This window comes from Ooceraea biroi, chromosome 9, assembly GCF_003672135.1.
Source record: "Ooceraea biroi isolate clonal line C1 chromosome 9, Obir_v5.4, whole genome shotgun sequence".
NCBI classification, from domain to species: Eukaryota; Metazoa; Arthropoda; class Insecta; order Hymenoptera; family Formicidae; genus Ooceraea; species Ooceraea biroi.
This window is the reverse complement of record NC_039514.1, coordinates 1,080,435-1,106,786: the sequence shown is the minus strand read 5'-3', so window position 1 is coordinate 1,106,786 and position 26,352 is coordinate 1,080,435. Positions and strand designations below refer to the sequence as shown.

The window sequence follows — 26,352 nt, the reverse complement described above, 5'->3', positions numbered from 1 at the left end:
AATCCATTCGATTGCCAACCGATTTGGCGTGAATTTTCACGCGAGTTTTGTTTCATATTCCGTTATTTCACTACTCTCGCTCCCAACGTATATGTATATGATCTAATACTATATACTGCGAGAAGGCAAGCCGATATTTAATAAATATGAAAGCCGCGTCATGTGGAGATTGCGTTGTGAATTTATGGCGGCATGAAACCTCGCTGGATTAAGGTGTTTGCGAGTGCCAAGCTCGGATGGTTTTCATCATGGCGCGATTTTGCGTTTGAATTTTAAAGGAGTTTAAGTTTATGTTAAATTTACCTGCGGGTTACCTTTATGTAAGCCGAACTCTCTTTGCGCTCGGGTGTAATACGAAGCCGTCGTAAGTTAATTATGAGATAAATATATATGACAATATGTATTATTAACAAACAACTGGGATATGAAAATTAAAATAACGCTAAGCCGCGTTATCAAAGCTGCGAAAGAAATTATAGCTCGAAAAACAATTTATTCAGATTCGAATCGTGAAAATTGAATTTAGCGTAGTGCCAGGGTACTTTTATTTTAATAAATATTTTACAACAGATTTTAATAAATATAAATAATGCTCCGTTTATATTTTAACTAGTCAATGAATAAAATATAATAATATCGATTACACGATTAAATAATATTATTCCGAGTGCAAACGGGGATTGAGAAATATTAGAACTGTTAGAGTTAGGATCGTTAATACAAGTGGGGCATCCAGCTTATTATTTATGATTACCCATTACAACCCTTTGCGTGAAAAAAATAAATAAAATCTTGACAAAAATGAAGATCGCGGAGATGAGAGATAATATGAGAAAAAAGAGAAAATAGGAACGAGAGAGCGAGATCAGCAAAACTAATAGAGGGATAAAACAGAAAAAGTGTTGCTATAGAACTCAAACCTACCCTCCGGTATTACTTGTTACTAAGAACATACTGACTGATGGCACTGACCACGTAATCGTTAGCGTCGAAGTTGACGTCGCTCTTCTCGTCCGACATCGAACTTAATTCGCCGGTCATGGTGTCGCCGTTGACGGTGGACGGTGCGTACATGTCCGCGGTCTGCGATTTATTAATGCCTGTGCAAAAATAAAAAGCGCGGTGAGCATGCGAATGGCGAGATGAGGCGCGAGTAATGGAGCTACAGCCACTCACGGAAGATGAATCCGGCAACGAAATTTCAATAAGCTTTCTCCTCAAACTAACATTAACATTTGTAACATTAGATTTGTTTTCATATTCGTGAAGTAATGTCAATTTTGTTGTGTATTATGCAGGATTTGTATTATAATATAACTAATTCCTGGCTAATTAGCTTCACTTGAATTAGTTTCATTTGAAAACGACTAAACTTTGCAGGGAAATTTGGAAATTTTAGTCAGGTTAAATCACATCCGGCCTTTTAGGACTCCGAGCTTCCAAAATTGATCAGAAAATTAGATTAGATTGAGTTCATCGCCTGCCGTGGCTGTAGCCAACTTGGACTGAATAGCGCAGTGATCCTCTAAGTTGAAACAAGTACGCGTTAAGTAATCAGTAATCATTAGTCATAAACTTACGAGCTCTATTTCGCTTTCGTACTATGTACCAGAACATGACGAAGATATTAACGATAAAAATGATGAAGGAAGTCGCCGCTAACGTATAGATATAATTCATCGGAAAGTCGCCCTTTTCCAAGAGCACGTCTGGCAGGTTTTCCTCTTTACTCGGTCCTAGGGAAATAAAGGAGAGAAAGAACACATGATAAATGTCACATATTTACCAGCACGCTGGGCCTTCTTTTTCGACTTTATGGTAGCAAAGACTATGGTCGCGGCAATGAGTAGGCAAGCAGAGGCGGAAACAGTGATGATAATGACGATGATGTAGGAGGAACTATTCTCACTTGATGTCAACTCGGTTGGTGGCGCCTCGCCTGTAACCCAAGCCAATGCCCCATCACCGGTTTGTGTTATTCATGCAATGCGGATCTACATTTGTTAGTCACACGTTCAACTGCGAGACCGTTCACGATCGTCCGTAATGCCGCGAATTGGCCGGACTTACGCAGGTTCGGCAGTTAGGCGAGTCAGCCAGCGGCAACTGGTTGCTCGTTCGTCTTATCTTATTTCCTTCCCTCGAATAAAGGCAAGCGGGAGAGCAACCTGCTGCTTGATTTTCCGCCCTGCCGGCGTAAACCGGTCAGATTCGCGTCAATTGCGAGTCGACGGTTCGCAGTTGTTTCTTTCTTTTCAATTCCGTCCGTAGTTTATTATTAAACCTGCAATTTGCTGCAACGTCTATAACGGAACTAGAGAGGCAGTCGGAAATATCTCGAAGCTGACAACGTTACTTTCGCGAGATCGTTAGAATGAGTCATGCTCTAAAAGTTACGTTATATTATATAATTATCCAGATACGTGAATGCTTGTAAATGCTTGTTACCTACGCAATGTCTAATGTACTCGTTATAACTAAACGTAAACGCCATGCGAACATTCATGAGACACGTTACATGTGTACACCCAACGTAATACACGATCAACCTAATTACCGAGTATGATTAATTACGTGGATGTGGGTAATCGCGTTTAATTATGTTCGATGATCTGCATAATGATTTAGCAAGCTGTTATTTTCCACCGTGTCACATGAATAACGATGTACCATCGGATGCAAATACTTCGCATGTGAGAGGAAGAGTTACTAGCAACTACAATCTCGGTGTGCGTATATGCGCAAGCTTGAACCATTTCTATATTTTTGCCGCAACGTCGACTGCGTTTCTCGTCATATTTACAATCAACAAACGCGCACTGAGCATCATCTACACCGAAATTATGCCGGGAATCGAACCAATGCTATTTATGACATTATCCGACTATTTCCCTGATGGTAACTTGATGATGTTAGGCTTTTCTACGGACAGTTGTCCTTCCCTCAATTGTGAAAGCGACGGGGGAAGGAGAAGGATATCTACCGCGGTATTCGTCTTGACTTACGAAGGGTCTGGACTTTGACGAGATCCGGCAAGAAGCCGCTGTCCCCTTTCTCGTTGATGGCCTTTACACTAAATACGTAATAAGTCCCGAGCGACAGGCCGGATATGGTGGCCTTATAGTCGCCGGGTGAGACGTCCAGGTAGTGGTAGCGATCCTCGTAATCCAGCGCTTGTCGCCATCGTATTTGATGAGACGTCGGCAGGCCGCCGTCGAAACCTCGCTTCCAAATCAGCGTGACCGAGTCGTGCGTGACGTTGTAGACCTCTAAGTCACCCGGCTTGTCCGGCGGTGACGTGACGTCCAGATATATGTCGTCTACGGAATGACCCATTTTATTCTGGGCACGGCACTCGTACTTTCCATAGTCCTGCGTCCTCACGTGATGGATGGTCAGCGTTGTTTCCGAGTAGAGTTCCGATAACTGAGAAACGCGAGGTCAATTTAGATCGCTGAAAGTGCATCGCACGTGTCCGCGAGAGAGTGAAAAATTGGGGATTTTTATAGAAATATTTTCAGTAGTTTATAACTCTGAAATTTTTAACGATAAATATTCCCATAACTATACATGCGCGAGATGAAAATTCTATCGGGGAGAAATTCACCCTGGAGTTAAAGGAAAAATGAGATTTACAATGTGCAGCATAACGCCGGAGCTTCAATCAAATGGCGAAATATCTAAAGGAGATATACTGGTACAGGAAGTCGTTATTTAAGAGATAAGGGCACGCCTTATAAAGTGACTTACATCGCTGTGAGTGATACTGTATTTATTCTCGGTTGCGTTCGGCAATAAAGTTTTCCCATTGAAGGTCCAAGTGAAACGTGGCAGTGGAGATCCTCGCGCTTTACAGAACAATTGGACGTTTATTCCTTTGTTCGCAGCCGCCTTTCGCGTCAGCGGGGTGTTTGTCATTTCCGGTTTAACTGCGCATAAAAGTACCAGTAAATTCTTTATTATGTGCTTTCCGATACGTCGCCGCGCGTAAAATGCATTTATAAGCACGCGAATGTATTTCGCAATGCATTGCGGCGCTATTACAATTTCCGCAACTACGTGTAATGTATCGCGGGTAATTTCTTTCGTTGAGCTATTATTTAAAACGCTAAAATTTCTGACATCACGTTCATGAAGTTAATTAATTGCTCATTAAACAATCATTGACCAAGCACAATTATCGCAGTGTGTAATAACGTAATAATGATATTATTTAATTATTAACAATACTGATCATTTTAATCGATACTTTTTCGCTAATAAGCTATTAATTTAAATGTGTAATCCGGAAATGCCGTAAAAGAGTGCATCGACAGCGAATATTATTTATTGCGAACGTTCTGATATCTCTTTTCATGTCAGACTCATTAACATGGCACTAAGTGGCCGATCGTATTTCTTTTTCTGAAAATATAAAATATGGTAACGAGGCGTAACAACTAATTTCTGTAGCAATCAAGTCAGTCACCGTGGCTGGATGTATGACAATTAAATCGCTGGGCGGTGTATGACGATTAAATTACTGGGCGATATACGATAATTAAATTCTGCCGATTCCGACCAGTTTTTATCTCTCGTTTAAACGTACCCGACTGCGTATAAACGGCGGTAGCATCGTCGAATAATTGAAATAAAAGTCTCTACGTACAGTTCGTAATGAACAGGATCGGGTCCGATGTTACGTTGCCGATGCCGTTGTTCACCTTGCACCGATACTCGCCGACGTCCTCCTGGCTAGGGGAGTCTATATGCAGGTACGACGTCCGGTTAACGAATGACGTCGAGTAACCTCCCGGCAACTCGGGATTCGACCCTACTTTTTGCCACGTAACGTACTCGTCGCCGATCGGGCTGCCATCGACCTCGCAGAACAGCTTCGCCTCGATACCAGGCGGGTAAACTATCCCCGACGAGGAGGTGCGCTTGATCTTGGCCGGATCTGCAGGCATTTCGAAAACGAAATGGTTATGAAACTCGCGTGTTAGAGACGATTTACAAGTCGAGTGGAATGTCTTTGAGAAATAAGCGTATTGGAGAAGGAATAAATAACTAAGATATTCTCTGAGCAGACGTTAGAAACATAAAATTAGCAATTTTCGTCTGATTGAAAATTTTATTGCGTCTTACGAATCCCGCGTATTTGCTGCTATTTGTCAGTTCACTCACACTGCACAGTCAGATTGAGTTGGTAGAAGGTGGTTCCTTCCTTGTTGAACGCTTCGCATATGTAGGTGCCGGCGTCGTGACGATCCAATCTGGTAATATTTAGCGTAGAGCCGTGCGCGGTTATCCTTTTACCACTGCTACCCACGGGTAAACCGTCTCTCGTCCACGTGTACGTCGTCATATTGGGATTGCCTCTCGCCGATACAGAAATAACAAAGGGCTCGCCTTCTAGGCCGATCAGTTCCGAGGGATCCAGTGGTGAGAAAATCGGCTTGTCTGAGATGAATTATAATTTCAAAAAATGGCAAAAAGAATGCTCGAGAATTTATAAAAATTACACGCGACCGTATTCTGAATTGTTCGTAAATGGGAAATGATTAAAATTTATATAAGAGCAGCGAATTAATTCCTTTCTCCTCGTAATCTCGCTCGTGCGATTTTTTCTGATTTCCTCGTGCTCTTATTTATGGTACTACTCTACTTTATACTCCTGATAATACTGTATTATCGCGCGCCGTAATGACGAGACATTTTCTCAACAAATGCCATGAAATTTGCACAAACATTATCCAACGTATCCGCGGAGATACAGTGAGAGAGATCCATCACCGTGCATTCCGCTCATCGCGGAGATTTCCGGATTTGAACGCTCTCATCGTCACGCGATCTGCGTGCGTGCTGATCGCTGCAAGTGTACGGATTACGTCCTTAAGCGATCTTAATACTTAGATTGTACACTCACATAGCACGTCCAGAGTCGTAGCATCGTGGATGGATCTCCCCAATTCAGTGTTTTTGGCCTCGCAGGTGTACACCTCGCCGTTCATGTCCTCGGCTAAATCTAGCGTGAGCTCGACGAACGATAGGAAGCCGCCGTGTAATCCGGACTTGGTGCCGTTTCTGGTACCGGACACTGGTATCCCGTTCTTCCACCAGGACATCTCGGCGGCGGGATTGCTGCTGCTGGATTCGCAGATTATGCGTCCTTCCTGGCCAGCATGGAAATCCTGGGGCTCGCGATTGATTTTCACTCTCTCAGGAGGGACTGAAATCGTTAAGGAATCGTGAAAAAATTAATCATTAGCAATGACAGAATGAACATTTCCTCTCTTGAGAAATGCTATCAGGTGTAATAAGATTTTTTGATATTGAATGTATGAGTTACGATTGACTTTCAGGACTTACAATTGACTTTTAGGACGAGAACTTTGAGCAGAGGAATCTCGGTGGCGGAATTCGTCGCTTCACAGCGCACATGAGCGTTATTATCGGATGCATTAACGAGCATCGCCAGTTCGCTGAAGACAACGTGATTCCGCGTTCTCACCGTGCCGGGTACCTAGACGACACAAGATGAATTACGTAATGGCAGATCTTTAGGTTCAAAAATGCAAATTCATCTCAGTTGAAATTACTTATCAGAAATGCTTACAAAATGTAAGAGATCTCAATAATGCAAGAAAGAACCGCGCCCATGATTCGAAAAAGCTTTTAAATATAAGATCTACTCTCTAAAATGAATCTTGGACGGATTATGGATTTATTATGCCTCACTCTTGTGCGGAATTCTTAATCGATAAAGTCTTGAAGGAAGTTAATGCCATTATGTTGAATAATGCATGCAACTTTGAAAAATGAGTCCAAGTTTTCCAAGGTGCTACTAAAAATTTCAAGTCAATGATCGCGTGTCGTGCAATTTCACGTACCTTGCGGTCATTCTTGTACCATGTTAACGTGGCCAGTGGATTACCCGCTGTGGCGGTACACGTAAGCTTCAATACCGTCCCGGCAACAATTGTCGTGCCCTCTTCGTATCCGGTGACGCTCAGTTTCGAGGGTGGATCTACAAAATTGACAATACTCTGGTTATTGCAAATCCGGGATTTTCATTATTACGTTTTCGCACATTTCCTAAAAATATATTGCTGTTGGCAACAGGGAAATACAAATAAGCGGAAGGGAGAGAAGAATCTGTGTATTCTATATTAATTTTCCTGATATACATATTTCTACAATAATCTGTGTTCGGAGAGAGGCACGTCGGAATATATAATAATAAAAAGGAAATATCCCGAGGTTTTTCTCTTCTTTATTTTTATCGCGCCTGCAATTCGCGTTCGTTCCTTTCTTCCATCTCTCTCTCGTTGACTTCACCGTTAGTTAAACATTCGACAAAGCTTACGGCAATTTGTAAGGATTATTTGTTGAATCCGGTTACATCACCGAACACGCGAGCGGCATTCGTGTAGCCTCGGATTGCCGAGCGGTGTTATCGATTTGGAGGCTGACTAATTGTTTAGTATATTCAGACAGCGGATAATTTTAATGCATATAATTACAAGCTGAAAACGCGGTTGATTATACGAGGATTATTTATTTACGACGGAAATTAATGTCGGCCGATTACGGTTGTATTATTGCCAGGGCGCATCGCGCGCGCTGCGTGACGTAATGTCGAATATGTTAAATGAATTTTGACTGTCGGATTCGTATCGCGCATATGCATTTGGGACCCCGGATGCGGTCGATTAATTTGTCAGCGCGCACCACGAAGATGTCAACGATAACGGATGTTATTGTTGCTCGATTTCCTCTAAATTCATTAAATTGATCGGAGGAGTGAATGATATGTATTCATTTCCGACGGCGCACTGTACACCTAAGAAAAATATTCGCTTGCACGATGTTCTATCTTGGGATACTTGTCATTTTTAATTAAACATCACGGAACAGTGTTCTGCTCCATAAAGTTCTATAATGCATGTCGGTTTAACGTGTATGTCGCATATCATATCTACGGCAAGGACGGCATTCCAGACCAAAGTTGGAAGAGATTAAAGATCCGCGCATGATAACGTCGTTTAATATTTAAGTTTTAATTGAATCACACGCGCGCCACGTATGTTTTCACGTAAGGAGACGTGGATTCCCTTTTAATGAGAATACTCCTGAAGGATTAATTACTTTCGTAAATGAGTCCTCGAGGGGCTCCACCCTTGCAATTAATCTCAGATCGATTTTACCGCGATGAAGGTTTGTCTGGCGCACGTGCTCGCCGAAGAATTTAATATCGTCAACTGGCAATTGAAAAAGTCCTTCTTCGATAAAATGTCTCACGGTACTTCCGGGACACCGAGTACGGCTCTTTGACGCGGGGCGGAAATTGGGTTTTCGCCGCAGGGCGAGCGGGATCTCGCATTACAACCGCGCGCGAAACGTACAAGAGTACGTACGTACGTATCCGAGTGACTGGCAAAATTGTACGACAGAGAGAAGAGAGATGCTCTTACATATTACGTTGATGGTGTGCGTGCCGACCACGTTCTCTGTGAGCTTGACGTTGGAAGCGTGGCAGATTACGACGATGCTGCGGCTCTTGCGATTAATGCTGAACGTCACGTTCGAGCTGGTGATCCAGCCACCGTTCGGCGCCGGCTCCGTCTTCGAGGCGTTGCTCTCGAAATTATGCCCGTCCACCGTCCACTTGATGTCCGCAGGCGGATTCGAGTTCTCGGTCGTGCAAGTGATGAGCACCTGATCGTCCGCCTTCGCCTCCGTTGGTCCAGTGATGGTCACTCCGGCAGGCGCGACTGTGGATCGTAAAAGCGTATATGTGAAAAAAGCTCTAATTAATTGATTCGATGGTGATTGGTAAAAATCTGAATGTCTGTGTATTGTGGAGATAATAGACGGATAGATACAGTCGGTTCAATGACCCGAACACGTTGGACTTATCAGACGGATAAAAATACCCGATCGAATGCGCGTACCATCGTCGTAATAAAAGGAAAAAAGAAACGAAAAATACTTGCCGAACGGATAACGCGGATAACAGGCGGTAATTGAATTTGCGCTTTTATGAACATAACGTTCCCTGCCGGGCTGAAATTTTCCACTGAAAACCGCTGAATTACTTCGCGCCCGACTAACATCTCGCCCTGTCGTAAATTTTTATTTTTCACGCGAGCCATAAAAAAAAAGATATATGGCATAAAGTTTAGCGGCAGACTGCCGATAATTGCAACAACGTAAGTTACAATCGTAAGTTTTTACACGAAGTTTACGGCGGGCCGGCAACGGCTATTTTGTTGCTCTATCCGTACATCACGCGAGCGCAGAGTTAGCAAAATTTCAATTTGGGTAAATGCGAAACGTAGCCTCGACGAAAATAGAGAAGCGGAATTATTTATGCAGCTGTTCCGCCGGTAAGAGATCCCCCATACGTTGTGCAACCTTAGTTGCGCAATACTATGCCTCGCGGTAAGGTAATGGTAAACACTACAGACAGGCTCTAGTCGACATTAACATTCCAACACCTTAAACACATCTCCAGCATCACCCACGAGAGACGAGCATTCTTCGAACAATACCGCACAATACCAGGACAATTTCCAAAAGGCAATTTTCAAAGTAACAGAATTCATATCCCTTTGCTATTCTCTTTCAATCTTTACTCCCTTTTTGTCACATTTATGGGATTGACCAGAAGATTCGTGCCGATTTTTTTTGTATTAATTTTCAATATAATACAAAGTTTTACGGAAGGTCCTGTGTGGATTTTTTTAGAAAAATTCAATCAAATTTTGTATTAACAATTAATTCTTGTGGATTTGGTCAATCCAATATATCCTTGATGTATGAAATGAAGTATCAGACTACGTGTTGGACATTGTGATTGCGATGTGAGGAATGAGAATGTAGCAGATGACGTTTTGATTGTCAAAATCCGAAATTCAAAAAAGAATTCAACATCTCAGTCTTCAATGTAATTTGAGACTGAGGAATGATAAAGGCACGCGATTACCTATCAACGATTACGTGCACGGGCGATGGCTTCCGTGAAATGCAATTTGCAATGTGTCTTGCTTGCTTTTTAATGCTACCGCACACTTACACAGCACGGTGAGATCGACGTGCACCTTCATGGGCTGCACGCTCATGATATTGGAGACCTCGCATCTGTAGCGGGCCTTCTCATCCTCCGCCCGGGCCGTGAACGAGAGTACGTTCTCGCTGACGCTGCCCTCCCTGCGATAGGCTGTCGTGATCTTCACGTCGTTCCTGAACCAGATAATTTCCGCCGGCGGATTTCCACCGCGTGATCGACAGGCGAGCTCCACATTCTGGCCGCGTTGCACGGTCTCGCCCTCCGTGTAGCCCTCTATATAGGGTGGACCGGGTGGATCTGCAGGGCAAATAATGGCGAAGAGCGTTACGTAAACGGCTTAATGAGACGCGCTAACAAACTTGCCAGAGGCAAACTGCAGAAACGGATAAATCTGAGAATGATTAAATTATTATCTCGAAAGAGCAGTTACTCGAGTTTAGGAATCTGATCCTATTGGAATTCTGTTCCAATCTGTTTCAATCTTCGTTCTCGTTTCTTTATATTTAGATTTTTATCAATGAAATTGTTCTCCAAGCCACTAGGCCGTTATCCGGCGAATGAAATAACGACTTGAAACTTGATTCGGTAATTTCGGCAGCCTGGAGTTACACGCTAGGGGTAATTTTGTGTAACGCCCGTTGAAACTTTTTCTTCACGAGGTATATCGGGCACGCTGACACGCCACGGCGTAAACGGTCACGCGAGCATTTTTGCAGAGCACGTGTATGCGATGTGGAGTCACACTTACAGAAAACGGAGAGTTTAATGGTGGCCCGCATGGGCCTGTCTATGGGTATTGCCGGGTGGCTGGCCTCGCAGGTGTAATCCATCCCATTATCGTCTGCCGTAGGCACGATGGTAATGGAACCGTGAGTGTCGTACTTGAGCAGCTCCTTGGACGCCTCTCCGGGCTTGGCCGTCTCCTTGTCTGCAACATTGCCCGCGCAAATTGCGAAATAAATACCACCTGCCACCCAGTTTTACTTTGCGGCCACGAAATTAATCATTTTTCTCCGATTACCCAAGTAATTCATTCCCCATATCACTCGACAATTTCTGGGCGGCGGTAGAAAATGTAACATCGCTACCTCTCGTTAAGTTAATACTTTCCACCTCAGCATTGTTACAAAATCGCAAATTACCTCGAAATTATACACACAGCTGAGATTAAATCCATTATTTTCCTGACATCTTTGTGGTTGATTGAGTATGATAATGATTTCCGATCGCCACGGTCGCGAAACGCCGTAATCGCCGGTATGTTCGCGCGAACACACGCAAGGTATCAAATTAATCGCGAGGGGAGTTGAAATTATTCACGGACGCGACACGCGCATACGGGGATACATCATTTACATTAAAGTCGAACGCAACGCGCGCGTCAGCGAGGAAACGCTCGCGTTACGCGTTCCTTTTTAAATCTCCGCTAAAAGCTCCGGACAAGCTTTTATGCAAGAGCGTGTGCACTCGGCTCTTTATTCCCGCGTTGCAAACGGCGCCGGTATCACAGGGTTTTCGTAGACGTGCCGGATACAAATGCTCTCGGCTATCAACGACGACGTGGTCTGACTGGATGCGTGGCATCTCTGGGAAAGATTGCGGAGTAACGAGAGCGAGATGCGAGATATCATAATAGCAGGGTTTATCTTATCGAGCTCGACGGTTTCGAATCGTTAATTAATTTCTCGATGCACCTACTTTGAGGCATCCAACTCGATGTGTGCAATACGTCTGTAAAATTACGGAATTAATATCATATCAACTAATCTATCGCGTAGCGAGCGTGAGAATGATTTTCATGACGCGATCGGCGTTTCAATCGATGTAGCGTCGATCCGGCTATTTTTTCCGATCCGGCATACCGTGTGCGTTTCGCCGCGCGAAATTCCTTTCTGTCTGCTCGGCTTTCACCAAGTTCTCGCATCCGCGGGAATTCAATCGCGTTTGTTTCATGAACACCCCTTTTCATTTCGGGGCCGTCGCTATTTATCGACTTTCTTATCGGGATATATTTTACTCTCCACTCCGCCGGGTGGTAAAACGGCGGGCCGGCCGATGCAATCGTTTGATGTCTCGTCGAGCTGTCTCCGGCCGAATGTAAAAACGCAAGCGGCGGCGCGAGCGCGAGACAGGAACGTCAATTTCGGTAGTTGGAGCGCAGCCAGAATTGTGTGTCATGGGATCGATCGAAGATGCTCTTGGCAACTGGATGCGCCGCTCAAAAGGAGAGACCGTCTCGACGCCAACCCAATCTTTTTCCCACTTCCACGCGCGCTCAGCGACGAACAGCTTCCGACGAAATTCGAGGCCGCTTATTTCCCTCCGAACGTCGCACCAAGTTGCAAATGGATCGCGTGTCGTTCTATATAATTTATTTAAAAATATTCCGCGGCCATGCTGTAAACGTTGATACGTTAATACGCAAGGACAAGGAGAGCTCAGGAGGTTCCGAAGAAATTTCATGCAACTTCTTCAGGAACGTCTCAAAACTCTTTAGCGTTATCGTTTTCCTTCGCGTGATTCGCGGGAGGGTTCTTCACGTGCGATCGCGATTATGCGACACGATTGGAAGTCAATTGGTCGATACCGCATTGTTAGATCGGAAGTACGTTTACCTGAAACACGTCGTGCGGCAGTGACGGCGTCCGTTTAATCCTTGTCACGTAATAACCGTGATATATTCATTCGCATGCGGGGGATTATCGGAATCGAATATCAACGCGCGTAACGGGATAGCGTAGCTACTTACCGCCCTGGATAGAGATTGGAGTGATAGTGGTATCGCCGCCCTTGATCTGCACGTTTCCGCGGTACCAAACGATCGAGGCTGCTGGCTTTGCTGATCTAACGATGCACTCCAAGCGCCGCGATTCGCCCACTTTCACCTCGATCACCTTCCTGTTCGGGTGACTGCTGATCTCCACTTTCCGCGGGGGTGCTGAAAAAAAGAGAACGATGCGAAACGTTATTTGAGAGTTTTTTGAGCAATCTTTCAATTATGCCGAACGTTATACGTGCTGTTGTTAGTCGCACGATCACTTCCAGTTGATTGTTCAGTCTAATCTCGACAGTAAGCCCACGATGACGTTTATTTTATTTCTCACAGTTATAGGTATATCATACAAATCATATGAAATCATTAAATAAGTAAAACTTTCCAAATCATCGCTACATTGAGTTGTATTGTCATCTCACGCGAGCCGAATTAATTAATGACCCAATATTTTATTTCTATTCGGTATCTATAAACAGTTGATAAAATCGTTATATTATTAAAACGTCACGTGAGTGACGGTGTCCATGCGAAAATTTACATGTCACTCATACATAGGTAATTGGGCAGTCTAATAATAATTGTTAAGCACGCCATAAGTGTTGCCTCAAAATGAACACGTGTACGTTGCGTATCGTTAAAATGGCGTTTCGAGTAAAGTAAATCGCGCGAATTGCATGGACAGATTTTCAGACAGTGGGTGATAAACGATGCATTGCGCTGATTTCGGACGAACCGATGCTCGTTGCCGCTTTATAGCGAATGGTTTTCGCATGCTCGTCGATCTCGCGTCCATGAGTTAATTTAATGTCAGAATAACGTGCACGCGCGCACGATTTATTGCCGGATTCTATTAAGCGCGTATAGAAAATCGTGCTCGTTCGTCGGTGCGATAATTATGCAGCCGGCGCGGTTCTACACGTAAATGCGTAATCGCATTTAACCCGATCGAATCGCTCCCACTTAAATGCAATAACTCGCAGAGCGCAATTGTCAGAGAGTGCACGCAGATTCTGCGAGACGAGGAGATTATAGGCGATAACAATGTCGCAAACAATGATGGAACGTTAAATTTACTCGAAAAAAATCGAACGAGCGAAAGTAAAAATGTTGCCGATCGTGGCTGCGTATTTCTCGATGAGATTTTCGATTTGATGAAGTGAGCTTTGCGCGAAATGGAAAATGAAAAGTGACGAGACTCATCGACAGCATTTCTGCAACTGATCTACTAATTTGTGTTTAATGATAACTGTATTAACCTGCATTCTCCATCCTTGACAGTACAATATTTTTTCGATTTGTTATGAATCTATTACAAATTGAAGAGCCGCTATTGAGGCGTATTGTTGAGGACTACTTGTGTATCCATTCAGCCATTCGCATTCGATTGGTACACAATATATCAATTCAGCTATTGACACAGCTGAATGCAATATGTACTTCATGCAATATATATCCCGGATAAATAAAATCTGCATTATGAAGCTGCCATCGTTCTCCAATAGAATTTTATGTTTCTCGATAATAACATTTTATTTCGCACCGTGCGTTTTACATTATATATCATATCTCCAGGAAGTTCTAGCACAGAGTGGCTAACTTTTTTCAAATAACGCAATTGTGCAAATGCCCTAAAAATAGATTAAAAATTTTACACAATAAAAGTTTAACCGATAAAACAAACAGCAGTAATTTCATCCCTGTGAAAAATTCAATTCTAAAAAAATTAAATCAAATTTGATCGGCAATAACTTTAGTTAGAATTTTAATTAGAATTGAATCAGTAAAAATCAGAAACGAGACTTGACGTGCAATAGCATCGTTCAGTCTTTCTAAAAAATCGAGCACTGAAAAAACTTTCTCGTTCTCCGCACTACAAGAATCCTCTTTACTCTCTCTCTTCCTCCTTTTCTTCCTTCCCGAAAAATTCATTCGAACAACAGGATCGTTTGTATAAAGGAAAAGAGCGCCGATCGACGGCCAAACGTATTTACGCGCGAGCGCTTTCATTTTTACGGCGAACCCCGCGAAAGAGACACTTTACGTAAGCGTACGACAACGAAGACGGCGACGACGGAGAGAAGGAAAACGGCGCTGATGCCGGTTATCCGGCCACTCTACTGTCTGCCTCCTCGAGTTTATATTGGCAGTCGCTCGGAAATCCTCCGGGGGATGCATGTGCCGTGGATGCAGCAACCACCACCAGCCACTACCACCGGCGCAGCATCCGGAAGCTACTTCGTCACCACGAAACCCGATGTAACGCACGATCGGCGCGGTGCCGGTCGGCGTCGGGGCGCTGGTCGGGACCCATTACAAACCCCCGAGATAAATTTATCCGCCTCGATATTCCCCTGGGCACATTCGAGAGGCTCGCGTTCGTCTTCGGACCGAGCGGGTCCACGCCACGGCGATATAAAGTGACGGCGAATACTGCGAGGACAAACATGCTGGATGACGATCGTTACGTGCGCGTTTCCGGAATGCGGTTGCGGAACTGCGGACGTTGTCAGGATTGTATTGTTTCTCTCTTTCCTTCCACTCCCTTTCTTTCTTTGCCTCTCTCTTGACAGTTACTTTTTATGTGTCGTAATCGCCGGATGTCTGCGTTCACGAAGTTTTCTGATAAATCATTGAAATTGTCATAGATTTTTAATTTTTATGCCATTGCGTACTCCTCATCCTTTTCTTGAAACCTGAACTGGATCGGAATATCTTGGTCGGAATGACGCAGGAGCAATTACTTATTGATACGCGTAATAAAATGTTGTTATCGTAATAGAGGAAGCCGAATTAAATTCAAATTACAAGCGACGGTGAGAACGCTGTTAACGTTCCACCGCCCTCATCTTTGATATAAACCGGTCCCGAGAAATCTCCATCACCACCACCGCGTAAATGCTAATTTTTCGAGATCGTCGTCGCTTCTTTCCTCTAAGATCTTGTAAGCGTTCGCTTTTGATTGGAGTTTACGACGTAGTGCGAATATCAGATATTTATTGATAACTGTCCCATGATTATTATTAGCCACGATACGATAATTTCTGGTCGTTTGAATCGCCTTGCGCGCGAATCACGAGTCGTCGTCTCTGACGGAATCCCAGAAACACTCTCGTTTCTTGTATCGTAAAAACGTGTCATAAACGATATTCTAACCAGATCCGGTTCTGGCATTTAATGCTCCGAGGTCCAAGGTGCAGGCACGCACATTGAAACGCGAAAATGTCAAACGTATAATTAAACGGCGCTCGCGAATTACGATTGGGACGTATAACGACGACGATCAGCTATAAATCGAGCTGGAACGTTTCTCCAACGCGTAACGTGATTACAACAGTTCGCTCGGATCGTATCGAGCACGGTGTATAAAGCGGCTGTTTCCCGGCTTCCCGAAGGGGAACAACGCGCGACGCAGAATAAGGATGCCAAATGGGGTGCGAACGGGAGACAAATGGAGACACCGTCTCCCGATAACATCGCCGTTACAAAGCGAGAGAGAACAGGGAAAGTGGCGTCAATTATTCGCTAAATGCTTATTTAGGCATCGTTGCTACCGGTCGGTCGGTCGGTCGGTCGGTTGGCCCTTCTCCTCATCCCTCGCAATCTTTCCATTTCATTCGCTTTTCTCTCATCCGGTTTCCTCGGCAGGCGACATCCGTCTCTCGTTCTTATCACCCCTGGGAGAGGCACAATTGCGCACCCCCGCGCCAGGAAGAGAGGCGCGAGAGTCGAAAGATTGTTCTAATTACGCAGGATCGGGGATACGGGATGGAGGCTGTCGAGGAGGAGTGGAGGGAATAGGAACCGGCTTATACAGTCGAGGATATTTCAGGGAATTCAAAGAGAGAGAGCAGCCATTTTCCCCGAGCCGGTCGACTCGCAAGGAATTTATCCTCGCTTTTATGCGCCATCGCATATCTCTTTCTCTCTCTCTCTGTTTCTCTCTCTGTTTCTCTCTCTTGTCTTCTCCTACCTTGTGCTCCTCTCCTGGATACAAGTGGATTCGACCGGGATTTATGGGCCAATGATCGTTATCGCTTCCGATTGCACGCGTTCGCGTCCGTGATAGTCCTGCCCGGCCAGTCCTTCGGCCCTTCGTCCTTCGATCGTGCGCTAACGCCTCGCTCCGCGAATTACGTACTCGAGAACTCCCTAATCTCAGGATCAATGTGAACCTTGGCATCTGACTTTAAAGAAGATAAAAATTTGCGGAAACTTACTTATAGATTGTACAACTGCATATCGTTTGATTTACATTTATATTATGCATAGACGTGGACTTTTATCTCCTAGGAGAGGGAGACGCGTTTTTATTTCTCCGCTGTTTCTGTTTCATTCCCATTTTACTTCCAACCGTCTCGGTTATTTTCAGTTTTATTTCTTGTTTTCCTCTGTTTTTTTTTAAATTTATCTTCTTGTTCTGCAACGTATCGCTCTTTATAAGAGATTAAGTCGGTTTCGATATACATAAAACTTCTAAACGAGTAAAGCTGGGATCCGTCGTGTGTCAAAAGAGATTCGATCGCCGAGTAGTAATAGAGAAGACATCCGATCGCGAATCTGCCGAGAGAAGGAATCGGACGCGTATTGCGATGCATCATACGCGGAAGTGTCGTGTTACGATTTATGCATCGTCGTGTTACAGTTTTACAGTCATTAATTCAAGATAATGAGCGCGTATCGCGCTTACGCCAGCGCAATGCATGCTTATTTCTCTTGGCTAATCGATAGCCGATGACGTTGATGTGTACATCAGAGCGCTGTCCGATGCGGATGCGATCCGTCTTTCGGTCGTTATCCAATGCGTGAGATAGAGCGGATTCTCTCCCTCCCTCTCCCTTAATTAGGAAACACGAGCATAGCGAATCCGTGTAATTCCATTTTATTACTGTTAATATAACGTTTACGTGGAATGCTTATTATCGAGTTAGTATTCGCGTTGCAAAAACGACGTGACATCTCTTCATCTTGATTGCGAAAACTGAGTGTGCATGGAAAGAAGCTGCACCGGATGAGTCTGATTTAATCTTTGCTCTTCGTGGAACAACTTGTATTATCGAGACATCTGTGAATTGTACGAGTTAATTTATTAATGAATATTGCAAAAACAAAAATTTTGTCTGTAAGTTTGACGCAAGATGACTTTAAGAGAGCAAGAAGAGATCTGTGTAAGAGAAACAGAGAGAGAGAGAGAGCATTGAAAATCTGCGCGCGAGCGCAAATACGCAGTCGCGCAGATTAAATACAGAGACCTGACTTTTTCCTGAATGCGTTGTACAATTTCCGGAGAATTCAAATGGAGGGAAAATGCCAACAATGCGAGACATCGCGTTGGTACACTCGCACAGTATCGCCGTAAACGGCGCTCAAAACCCGGAACTTGAAAAAGTCTAAAGTTTCGCGGAAGAAAATCTCGTGCCACGGCCATTATCTACTTCGCTTGTTTTCATGCGGGTCTTGGAAACGGAGAATTGTGCAGCGCACACAATACGCGTCGTACATTTTTATATCGCGCGGGAGACACATGGACCCATCGCATGCGCGTACGCGCACTTCCCTTCTTGCCCCTTTATTAAAATAAACGGCCAGCCTCGTAAACAATCCTCGAATACGATGTAATATTCTCTCCAGATTGAACTAGAAATGAAAAAGAAACACACGTTCCTTCGCCCGAGAATGACGATTAAAACTTTTTTTATTTCCTCAATTTCGTCTCTCTTTCTATCTCTCTCTCGTGCAGTTTTGCGAGGCTCTCGCGAAACTTTTCGCGTACGCTCTTTTACGTTCGTCTCTTATCTTTCTTGCACTTCTTATGCCTGATGTACCCAGTACCGCCATCAAGATATATACGATATCTTCATTAAGCAAACTCTATCTTCACTTGGAGGACTTCTGGCAGGCTTGTAATACTCGTACGTGCGAGTCTTGCTCGCGGCACGTTAGACTTTCCTAAAGAAGCCTAAAGAAGCATCGCTGTTTGTTTCGCGATAAATCGTGTCCGCACTTAGCGGCAATTGGATTCTAAGTCGCGTGGATGCGGGAAGCCTGATGGACCGATAAAGCCCTTCGTCCCTTTTACGCGAAATCGAACGGGTGGCGGCGAGTTTATCGGTCCCCGGTGGCCGTGCTAAAAGAACGCCAGGTTCTTTCGACAATCTTTTCTTTTCTCTTTTTCCTTCTTTCTTTCTTTCTTTTTGGAGGGACGGCGCGGGTTTCAGTGTGACTCGTCATGAAACTCCCATGGGACCGCTATTTAATTTAATGCTACGGTAACTCGCTCTCTCTCTCTCTCTCTCTGCTTCTCTTAGATTCTCTGTGAATAGGAAAAGCGAGGAAGACGGAGGTTGTTTGACGCAAACAAAGCAGGAGGAACATTTCCTGATCAACCACCGATCCGTGAACTGCCAGTAACGAGTTTAATTAAAACGGCATGAACCGTAACGGAACTTTTTATAATTTTGCCTTATCAGGAGCACAGTTATTGCGAAAAATAGCCGATGCGAGGAGCCCTGGAATCTTCTATGAAAGTTTACATTCGATTTGAAGTTCATATTGATCGTGCACATAGAATATCTTCAAAATTTCGTATTTTTTGCGGACCAATGTGTGCTGAGGCAGATAAAGTCGACGGGGATACATTTCGATGTCGGGCGACGAAATATCTATTTTTAAATCAACGTATGCATTTTTGGCGGAACGTGTAAAAACGACAATATTTTAAATAACGCGCATCGAAGGCATTTCAGTCACGAACTGCGCGTACCGCGGAATTCTGTTGTGGCCGGCGCACATATCAGCGTTACTTCGAATATTAATGAAAGGAGAGAGTGATTTGCGTGCAAGATTTCTGCGGTATCGAGGAGGCGGGTTGCGGTAATTTAATTCGCTGTTTCTCCTCGCGTCGCTTTTTCTCGCGATCAATACGAGCAAGCAAGCAAGTCGGGACTTTATAATTTTAATGAAATTCGATTTTCGTCTTGTGCCGAGCTTGTATTGGAGTCGGAGAAAATTAAAAGCACGTTACAAATATTTCATTGGCTAATTGATATCACGAGGTGTATCATCCCGTCTAAAACGCGCGAGCGCGATTAGATCTCGGAAGCTTGCGAGCAGTGATATTAAAAATTCCGTGTATCTCCTCGTTGGCTGATATTTCAGTAAATTACATTCGGTTAATTTTCTAAAAGGTGAATTTTCCCAAAAGGAAACGTACTGTCACGTCCAACCTTCCCGTTCCTCGTAATTTGATTCATATCGTTTCGCGACCTTGTTGTTTGTTTCTGTCGGAGACAGAATGAGTTAATCGTGGTAATTGCGAGATCGCGATGGAAAAAATTCGCGATGTAGATCACCCTCTGCGGATGATACAAGTATACGACCGATAATTATCCGCTGATAATATGACAATTTAAATAAGTGGCTGTCAGTTCTCCCTTCGTTGATTTTAGAATTATTCAGTCATCACCAGAGAATCCGTCGTTGACGGGTGCTTCAGAGTGCTGTTCGTCCCGAGATGCATTTGCAAAATCAGTGGACAACATCAACAAGTACTCGTCCATAATCACTTTATTGTCACATCGAGTTCAGGACCCGTGAGGTCGGCCAGTTACACGGGTGTGTTCGCCGCAGCCCGGAAATGGACTTATCTCCCTTTGAAGGCGCTGTTGCATTATGCGACGTCCTCTCACCGGACGCAAAGGAATTGAATCTGGTCCTCGGACCGTCGCGGCGATCCGCGCGATCTCAAAACATCCATTTTACATTTTCCGGGGCAGCGGGCCGGAAAGACATCGCCAATATGCCTGGAACTGGGTCGATGGATAGATCGCGAACGAGGACGAGAGAAAGCGCCAGAGGACTGGTGCAGGGTCAGTAGAGGGCTGGTTGAGGGCTGGTTGAGGGTTGGTCAGGTTGATGGTAGATTGTAAATTCGCGCGTTAGTTCGTCGTGGCGTTATATCATCTCCCCTCCGTCGCGTGTTGTATGCGAGTGTTGCTGCAAGGGACAACCACGCGTAAAGAGAGTCGAGAGAGAGAGAGAGGTGGCCGGGAGGGCAGATGGCGGGTCTCGGGGTTTAGTGATAATTGAATGAGCCAGCGTTGTATCACATTGCGGGATTTCGTGCAGCATCGACCCTGCTGCCATGCCCTGCCCCACCTTGCTTCGTCATGGTTCACCATGGTTCGCCATGCATTCGTGAACGATGCATGCGTGTGCGCGCGCGTGTGCTCTCTCTCTCTTTCTCTCTCTCTCACTCTAGACCCGCAAAAATGCGGAGGTTTCGAGGACACAGCATCAACGTTGATTAACACCGCGCTTAACCTCCCCGTTATACGCAGATTGTCTGACTGATCCACTTTATTTCACGAACGACACGCGCGTAAAACGCGCGCGGAGAGAGAAAGGGAATCGCGGCTGATTCGCCGGGCAAGCGAGTAATCCGCTTTGCCGGAAATTCGCGAGCGATGAATGGCCGAGATCTGTTAAATTGTTGCTGAAATCGCCGTTGCGAATATTCAACACGAAATTTCCGCACGATGGAAGGACGAGTCTCGTATAAAATACGTGATTTATATTAATATACACGAGAGCGCGCACGCGCCCAATACAACCGTAAAGTCATTTGTCATTATGCAAATTTGATTGTTTCTCGTCTTGCGTTCGACTCATTTCGCTCGCACAACTCATCGTCGCTTCTGCCGTAATGGGTCGTCGTATTTTATCGGTTCTATTCGGGGGACGGTAGTTTGGAATTATGGCGTTACAGAACTCGTAACAATAACCGCTCCTACGATCCCACGTTAGAGCGATGTTTTCGTGATAGACGCGTATCGCAGTATCGACAACGCTCCGTTTATTACTTTCGTGAAACTTGGGAATTCCACCTTCCTCTGCGAGTAATGAGAGACTACGTGCTGCTTTCGGAAAAATTTCATTTTTGAGCCGGTAACTCCGGCAAGCCGGAGCTTCGAAACTTTTCCTGAGCGCTTTGACGAATTCACGGAAGAACGACGTTTTTAAACCACTTACAGAGGATCGCACCTCACATCCCTGCAAAGTTGCGGAATGCCGTTCGGCGTTTCGCTCTTCGTCTCGCAATTTCTCGTCCGTAGTCTGAATTCCTCGTTCCCGTGGGACCGAGGATGACGACGTCGTTTTGGATTAAGTCGTTTGCAAGGCTCGACGTTCGAGCAAGCCCGAGCTCCCGGCGCGTTTTAATCGCTTATGAGGAGGATGTCGCGTGTCGATAATCAACGCGGAAGAACTCACGGTAAACCGACCTTCCGGTTGCGGATCGTCCTTTTTGCTCTGGAAAAAGAACTCGGGGAAACGGTCTCCCGGCGCTTAATACACCGACGCACGTCGGTGCACCGTCGTTTTTCCGCGGCGCGTCTTTACTCTTCTCCCGGATGTACGTTACGTCTTCCACGACGAGTAGTACCCGGCGAGTCATGCAAGTACCACGAGTTTCGTGAAAAATCGGGAAAGTTGAACGCGAGGTTCTCGGCGAGGTGAGGATGCACTGCCGCTATGAGATCCGCCGGTTTTCCCACAGAGACGGCCGAAAGAGGACAAGCAGGAGGGAAACTTTCTGAAAACGCGTGCAGCTCGCGAGTAAATTTTAATAATGCCTCGTCTATTATTAAACTCGCCGTTCCACGTCGGTGTTTTACAAAGAAAACAACGAGCTCTACAAGCTCAAAAAAATTTCCGTGTCTCTTTCGCGAAGTTTTCAGTCTTTTACGTATCTCGAGGTGCTTCGCGTATCACCAGTTGGCCTCAGAGCAATATCATGCGTTTACAGAAATGCTCCGGATATCGCGCGTCTAAAAGGATTTCAAGGAGGAATGATTGTTACAATGGATCTTTGAATCGAGCCCCACGAGCGCACGTGAGTGCACATGACGGAACGTTATCCGTAATTGCGATTTCAAGCAAATCCCGGTTTAACGGAATTCTCATTTGGATTTATCCACACGGTGTATCGTAAATTGCAGATACGTGACGCTAGAAGCGAAAAGCCGGGCTTGGTATTTTCGCCTCAGATTTCCCCGCGGAATCTTTAGAAACCGAAGAGAAGCATCGCCGGCCGGTAGATGATTAATCGTCCTTTTTCGATCTCGCAGCCTTAACAGCGCGCTCGCGCGCGCATATCGCCGGCGTATCGAGGAAGAAATCGAGATGAAGGAAAAACTTTCCGGCTACGAACGGACTGCGGACGCGGAGAGAGCATTTTCGGGCCGTTAGTCGGAAAATTTATGTGCACGAGCCGTTGTCGCCATCGCGGGACCCAGGGAGGATCCACGTAAGGTGGATCTATCGCGCGCGATGTACGCTCCGGCGGCCCTTTTACCACGCGGTTAACGGGCGTGATGGCGATCAGGCATGGGCGAAATAACGTCGGCTGAACTCGAAACGAAACGGCCCTCACGGTTTGTAAAACCGCGCTATCAAAATTGGATTCGTAACTGAAATCGGTACGCCATCCGTGTCCCAATGTCGAGTTCCACAATTTCGTACCGTTGACGCGAAACATGTGTACGTTTCCCTTGAACAGTGCGAGTTCCATACAGCTACGGGAAAAGATAGACGCACGTGTATATGAAGAATACAGATTTTCGCCGATATCATTTTTCACGTATATCTATAACGGATTCACCGAATTTCCTCGGACTCCTTTATTAATTTTCATCGGACAGCGGCAACGAAAGGGACATAATTCCTGGATCGATGCACCGCTATTTCGCCGAGGCATCGATACCGTTGTCGGACCGCGAACGGTCGCATCGGCAGCGAGCGAGCAAGCAGCCGGATGATAAACGCAGCTTCGGGGACCAGGAGGCGGATAGGATGGCGAGAGCTCTCCCGTTCCTTCTGCTTGAGAGAACCCTCCCCGGTCCCTTCCAACCCTCCTGTCGCCCTACGTACCACGTTTCTTGGCGAAAGGAGCACGTACGTATCGCGATGGCGCGGGACGGTCGCACGAGGGCACTTTACTAAACGGTCGATAGAAGGCGGCGGCCGTCTCGCTCCGATGAAATACGGGCGCGACGCGCCAGCTGGCTCGTATCGTAGTCGGGAACGGTGTTTCGTACAATGTTCACGGCGGCACGGCTCCAGCAGGAACACCAGCAGCAACAGCAGCAGCAACGGGACGATGCTTGTCGCATAGGGATACGTAGGGCCATTCTTTGTTCGAAGGTCCAGTCCGTAGACTGGATTGCGAAGAATTCGCCAGCCGGTGGCGCGTCTTCCGGTCTGGGCGAACCGCACCCCCAAGATTGGCCAACCGTATTTTTCGCGCGCGGTTAGCTCGATAATAAACGTTATGGCTAGGGGATTTTTCAATCTAGCGAAAGCCAGCACTTGCGTGGAGCGAGATGATTGTATTTAATTTAGTGTTGATGTAATACTGAATTTTGATGCTAGATTGGAGCAGATTGGATCAGTCAGTGAGCACCCCCTTCCCCAGTGAGTTTTTCTGTTTTTTGAATAATATCGTGGAAAAGGTAATTTGTCGATCGATGGGTTTTCATTTTGCGCGTCGAGATGCTTTTGTGCCGTTATAACGTTGCGCGAATAGTTTTCGATATCAATCACGTGAAAACCCTTTTACCGAATCTTCAAAGGCGCAGGGAAAGGATACGTACGTGCGCATCTGCTCGGTGTGCACAGGAAATCAACATCCTCGTGGTTTTCCACAGTAAAAGATAAAAACATGTTGCGACGAGAGCGTCTCGCTCGAGCGGAAAGAGCGAACTGAATTTTCTTGTGAATTTTTTCTACGCCACTTTTAGCGTTTACTCTTCGTTCTGACGGTGCAAACGAAACCCGAAGGCAAGTCCGGGACCACGAAGAGACAGACGCTTCTCGCTTCTCATACGGGAAACCCGCACCGCGCTCCTCTATAAATATTTAAATGGTACTGTAGTTTTCCAACAGGCGTCTTGTGTTGCAGTTTGCTCTCATTTGCTAAACGTAAGCAACTTGCGTTAACGGCCATACCGTTCACGTTGACGTCCTTCTACTTTCAAGCATTGTGGCGGTCATCAAAAATGCAACACAACGCATAAGTGAGAGATGCGGGTATTAATAAATGAACTCGCGTCAAGTCATCCTAGTTGGCGTGAAAAATATCATACATTATTCTCAGAGAAATTACGAGTGAAATTACCGTATGGTATCATTTGCAGACAAATCTCGTCGCTTGTTAAATTAACACACAATCTTCCTGATTGGTTCCCTGATGGTCTCTTTGTAGTCTTTGCAACATTCCCGTCACGCGTGGCAAAAATTGCGGCATCGCATGAAACAAGTAGCGTGAAACTGGTGAGTTGGCCAGATCTTTCTCTATGCAGTCCTATGAATCCTTAAAATACTATAACACCACGTAGGTAAGTCTCCTTGCTACGCAAGCTCTTTGCTGCCGTCGCCAAGAACCGCCCCGGCTCCCAACGACTGCTATTACACAAGTTGTAATGGATTTAGATATGCCCTTTTTGCCTCATTAATGCGTGCGGAAAGATATTTCGATGCAGTGCGGAAATTCAACAAGCTACAAAGCAACGTTGTATTCCGGGCCAAAGTTACTCCGGTTAATTAACAACGTCTTTATTGCTGCACGACCATCAATAGGGAAACTATGTTCGTTGTATAAACGGCCATTTCTACTAAACGAAACTCGGATGATTGCCACTTAAATGGCAATTTTTATTCTCGCGAAGCACGTCTCGAAAGTATCGAATTTTCAGTGTAACGGAACATGCTTTGTTCTCAGAGAGCTTAGAGAATCCATATTCCCCGCATGTTCAATCCTACTATTGTGCATTACTTTACGTGATATATAATTCTGTTCTGTACCAACGCGCGCATTATATTAAATTATTATCTCACAATTTTGATATTGGACGCCATGCCGGTGGTACACAATCCTTATAGCGGCATCGTGGAGTAATGGGCGTACACCCCTAAAATCCCGCGTGGCGAACAGCAGCACTAATTAACGAGCGTGGTAGTGTAGAACCGCCAAGTCGATGAATCGAGTAATCGTTCGACCGCCTCTCTAATCCTGATTAAAACTACACAAGAGGAAGATGGGGAGGGAGAGAGAGAAAGAGCAGTAGAACCGAGTAGCAAGAGGGCTTTCTATTTCGCAGACGGCAACATCTGACTGGGACGTACTTACGTCGGCGTATAATGCAGCTTGTTAATGCGGTACATACACCCTTCGTATCTATCCCTCGTCTCCCCCTTCGTCGCGCTCCCGTTCCTCCTTAAGCGCAACGCGAGTCGCGATTCCGCGAGTCTACCCGCATGCATTATTCAGAAACACTTTACATTATTTAAAGGGACATTTTCCCAGCGCGCGGATGGTCATGTTGTCGGTCACGGAAGACAATAAGGCGCACCGAGGATGGAAAAAAGGGCCGGCCGGAAGAGCGCAGTGAGCGAGTAATTATAAGACTGCGGAAAATTAAACAACGGCAGGGGGGTGAACGAGCGCGCGCGCTCCTGGAGTGATTTA

At 45.4% G+C, this 26,352-nt stretch overlaps 1 protein-coding gene across 4 annotated transcripts in view; it reads right to left on the bottom strand.

Annotated features, from left to right (window-relative positions):
- The window catches only part of LOC105276208 (nephrin), a 235,158-nt gene that overhangs the window by 8,314 nt on the left and 200,492 nt on the right, over positions 1 to 26,352 (bottom strand). The window contains exons 4-16 of one of the 4 annotated variants that reach the window (XM_011333650.3): positions 12,804 to 12,992; positions 10,803 to 10,982; positions 10,061 to 10,351; positions 8,457 to 8,756; positions 6,873 to 7,009; positions 6,352 to 6,505; positions 5,909 to 6,211; positions 5,167 to 5,442; positions 4,649 to 4,939; positions 3,751 to 3,929; positions 3,006 to 3,426; positions 1,787 to 1,939; positions 973 to 1,100 (exon numbers count right to left, since the gene is read on the bottom strand). In XM_011333650.3, the coding sequence (XP_011331952.1) occupies positions 973 to 1,100; positions 1,787 to 1,939; positions 3,006 to 3,426; positions 3,751 to 3,929; positions 4,649 to 4,939; positions 5,167 to 5,442; positions 5,909 to 6,211; positions 6,352 to 6,505; positions 6,873 to 7,009; positions 8,457 to 8,756; positions 10,061 to 10,351; positions 10,803 to 10,982; positions 12,804 to 12,992 (3,002 nt within the window). Of the gene's footprint in view, positions 1 to 924; positions 1,101 to 1,580; positions 1,737 to 1,786; positions 1,940 to 3,005; positions 3,427 to 3,750; positions 3,930 to 4,648; positions 4,940 to 5,166; positions 5,443 to 5,908; positions 6,212 to 6,351; positions 6,506 to 6,872; positions 7,010 to 8,456; positions 8,757 to 10,060; positions 10,352 to 10,802; positions 10,983 to 12,803; positions 12,993 to 26,352 lie in introns of all 4 variants that reach the window. The other 3 variants (XM_011333649.2, XM_011333651.2, XM_011333653.3) reach the window with 3 other exon arrangements.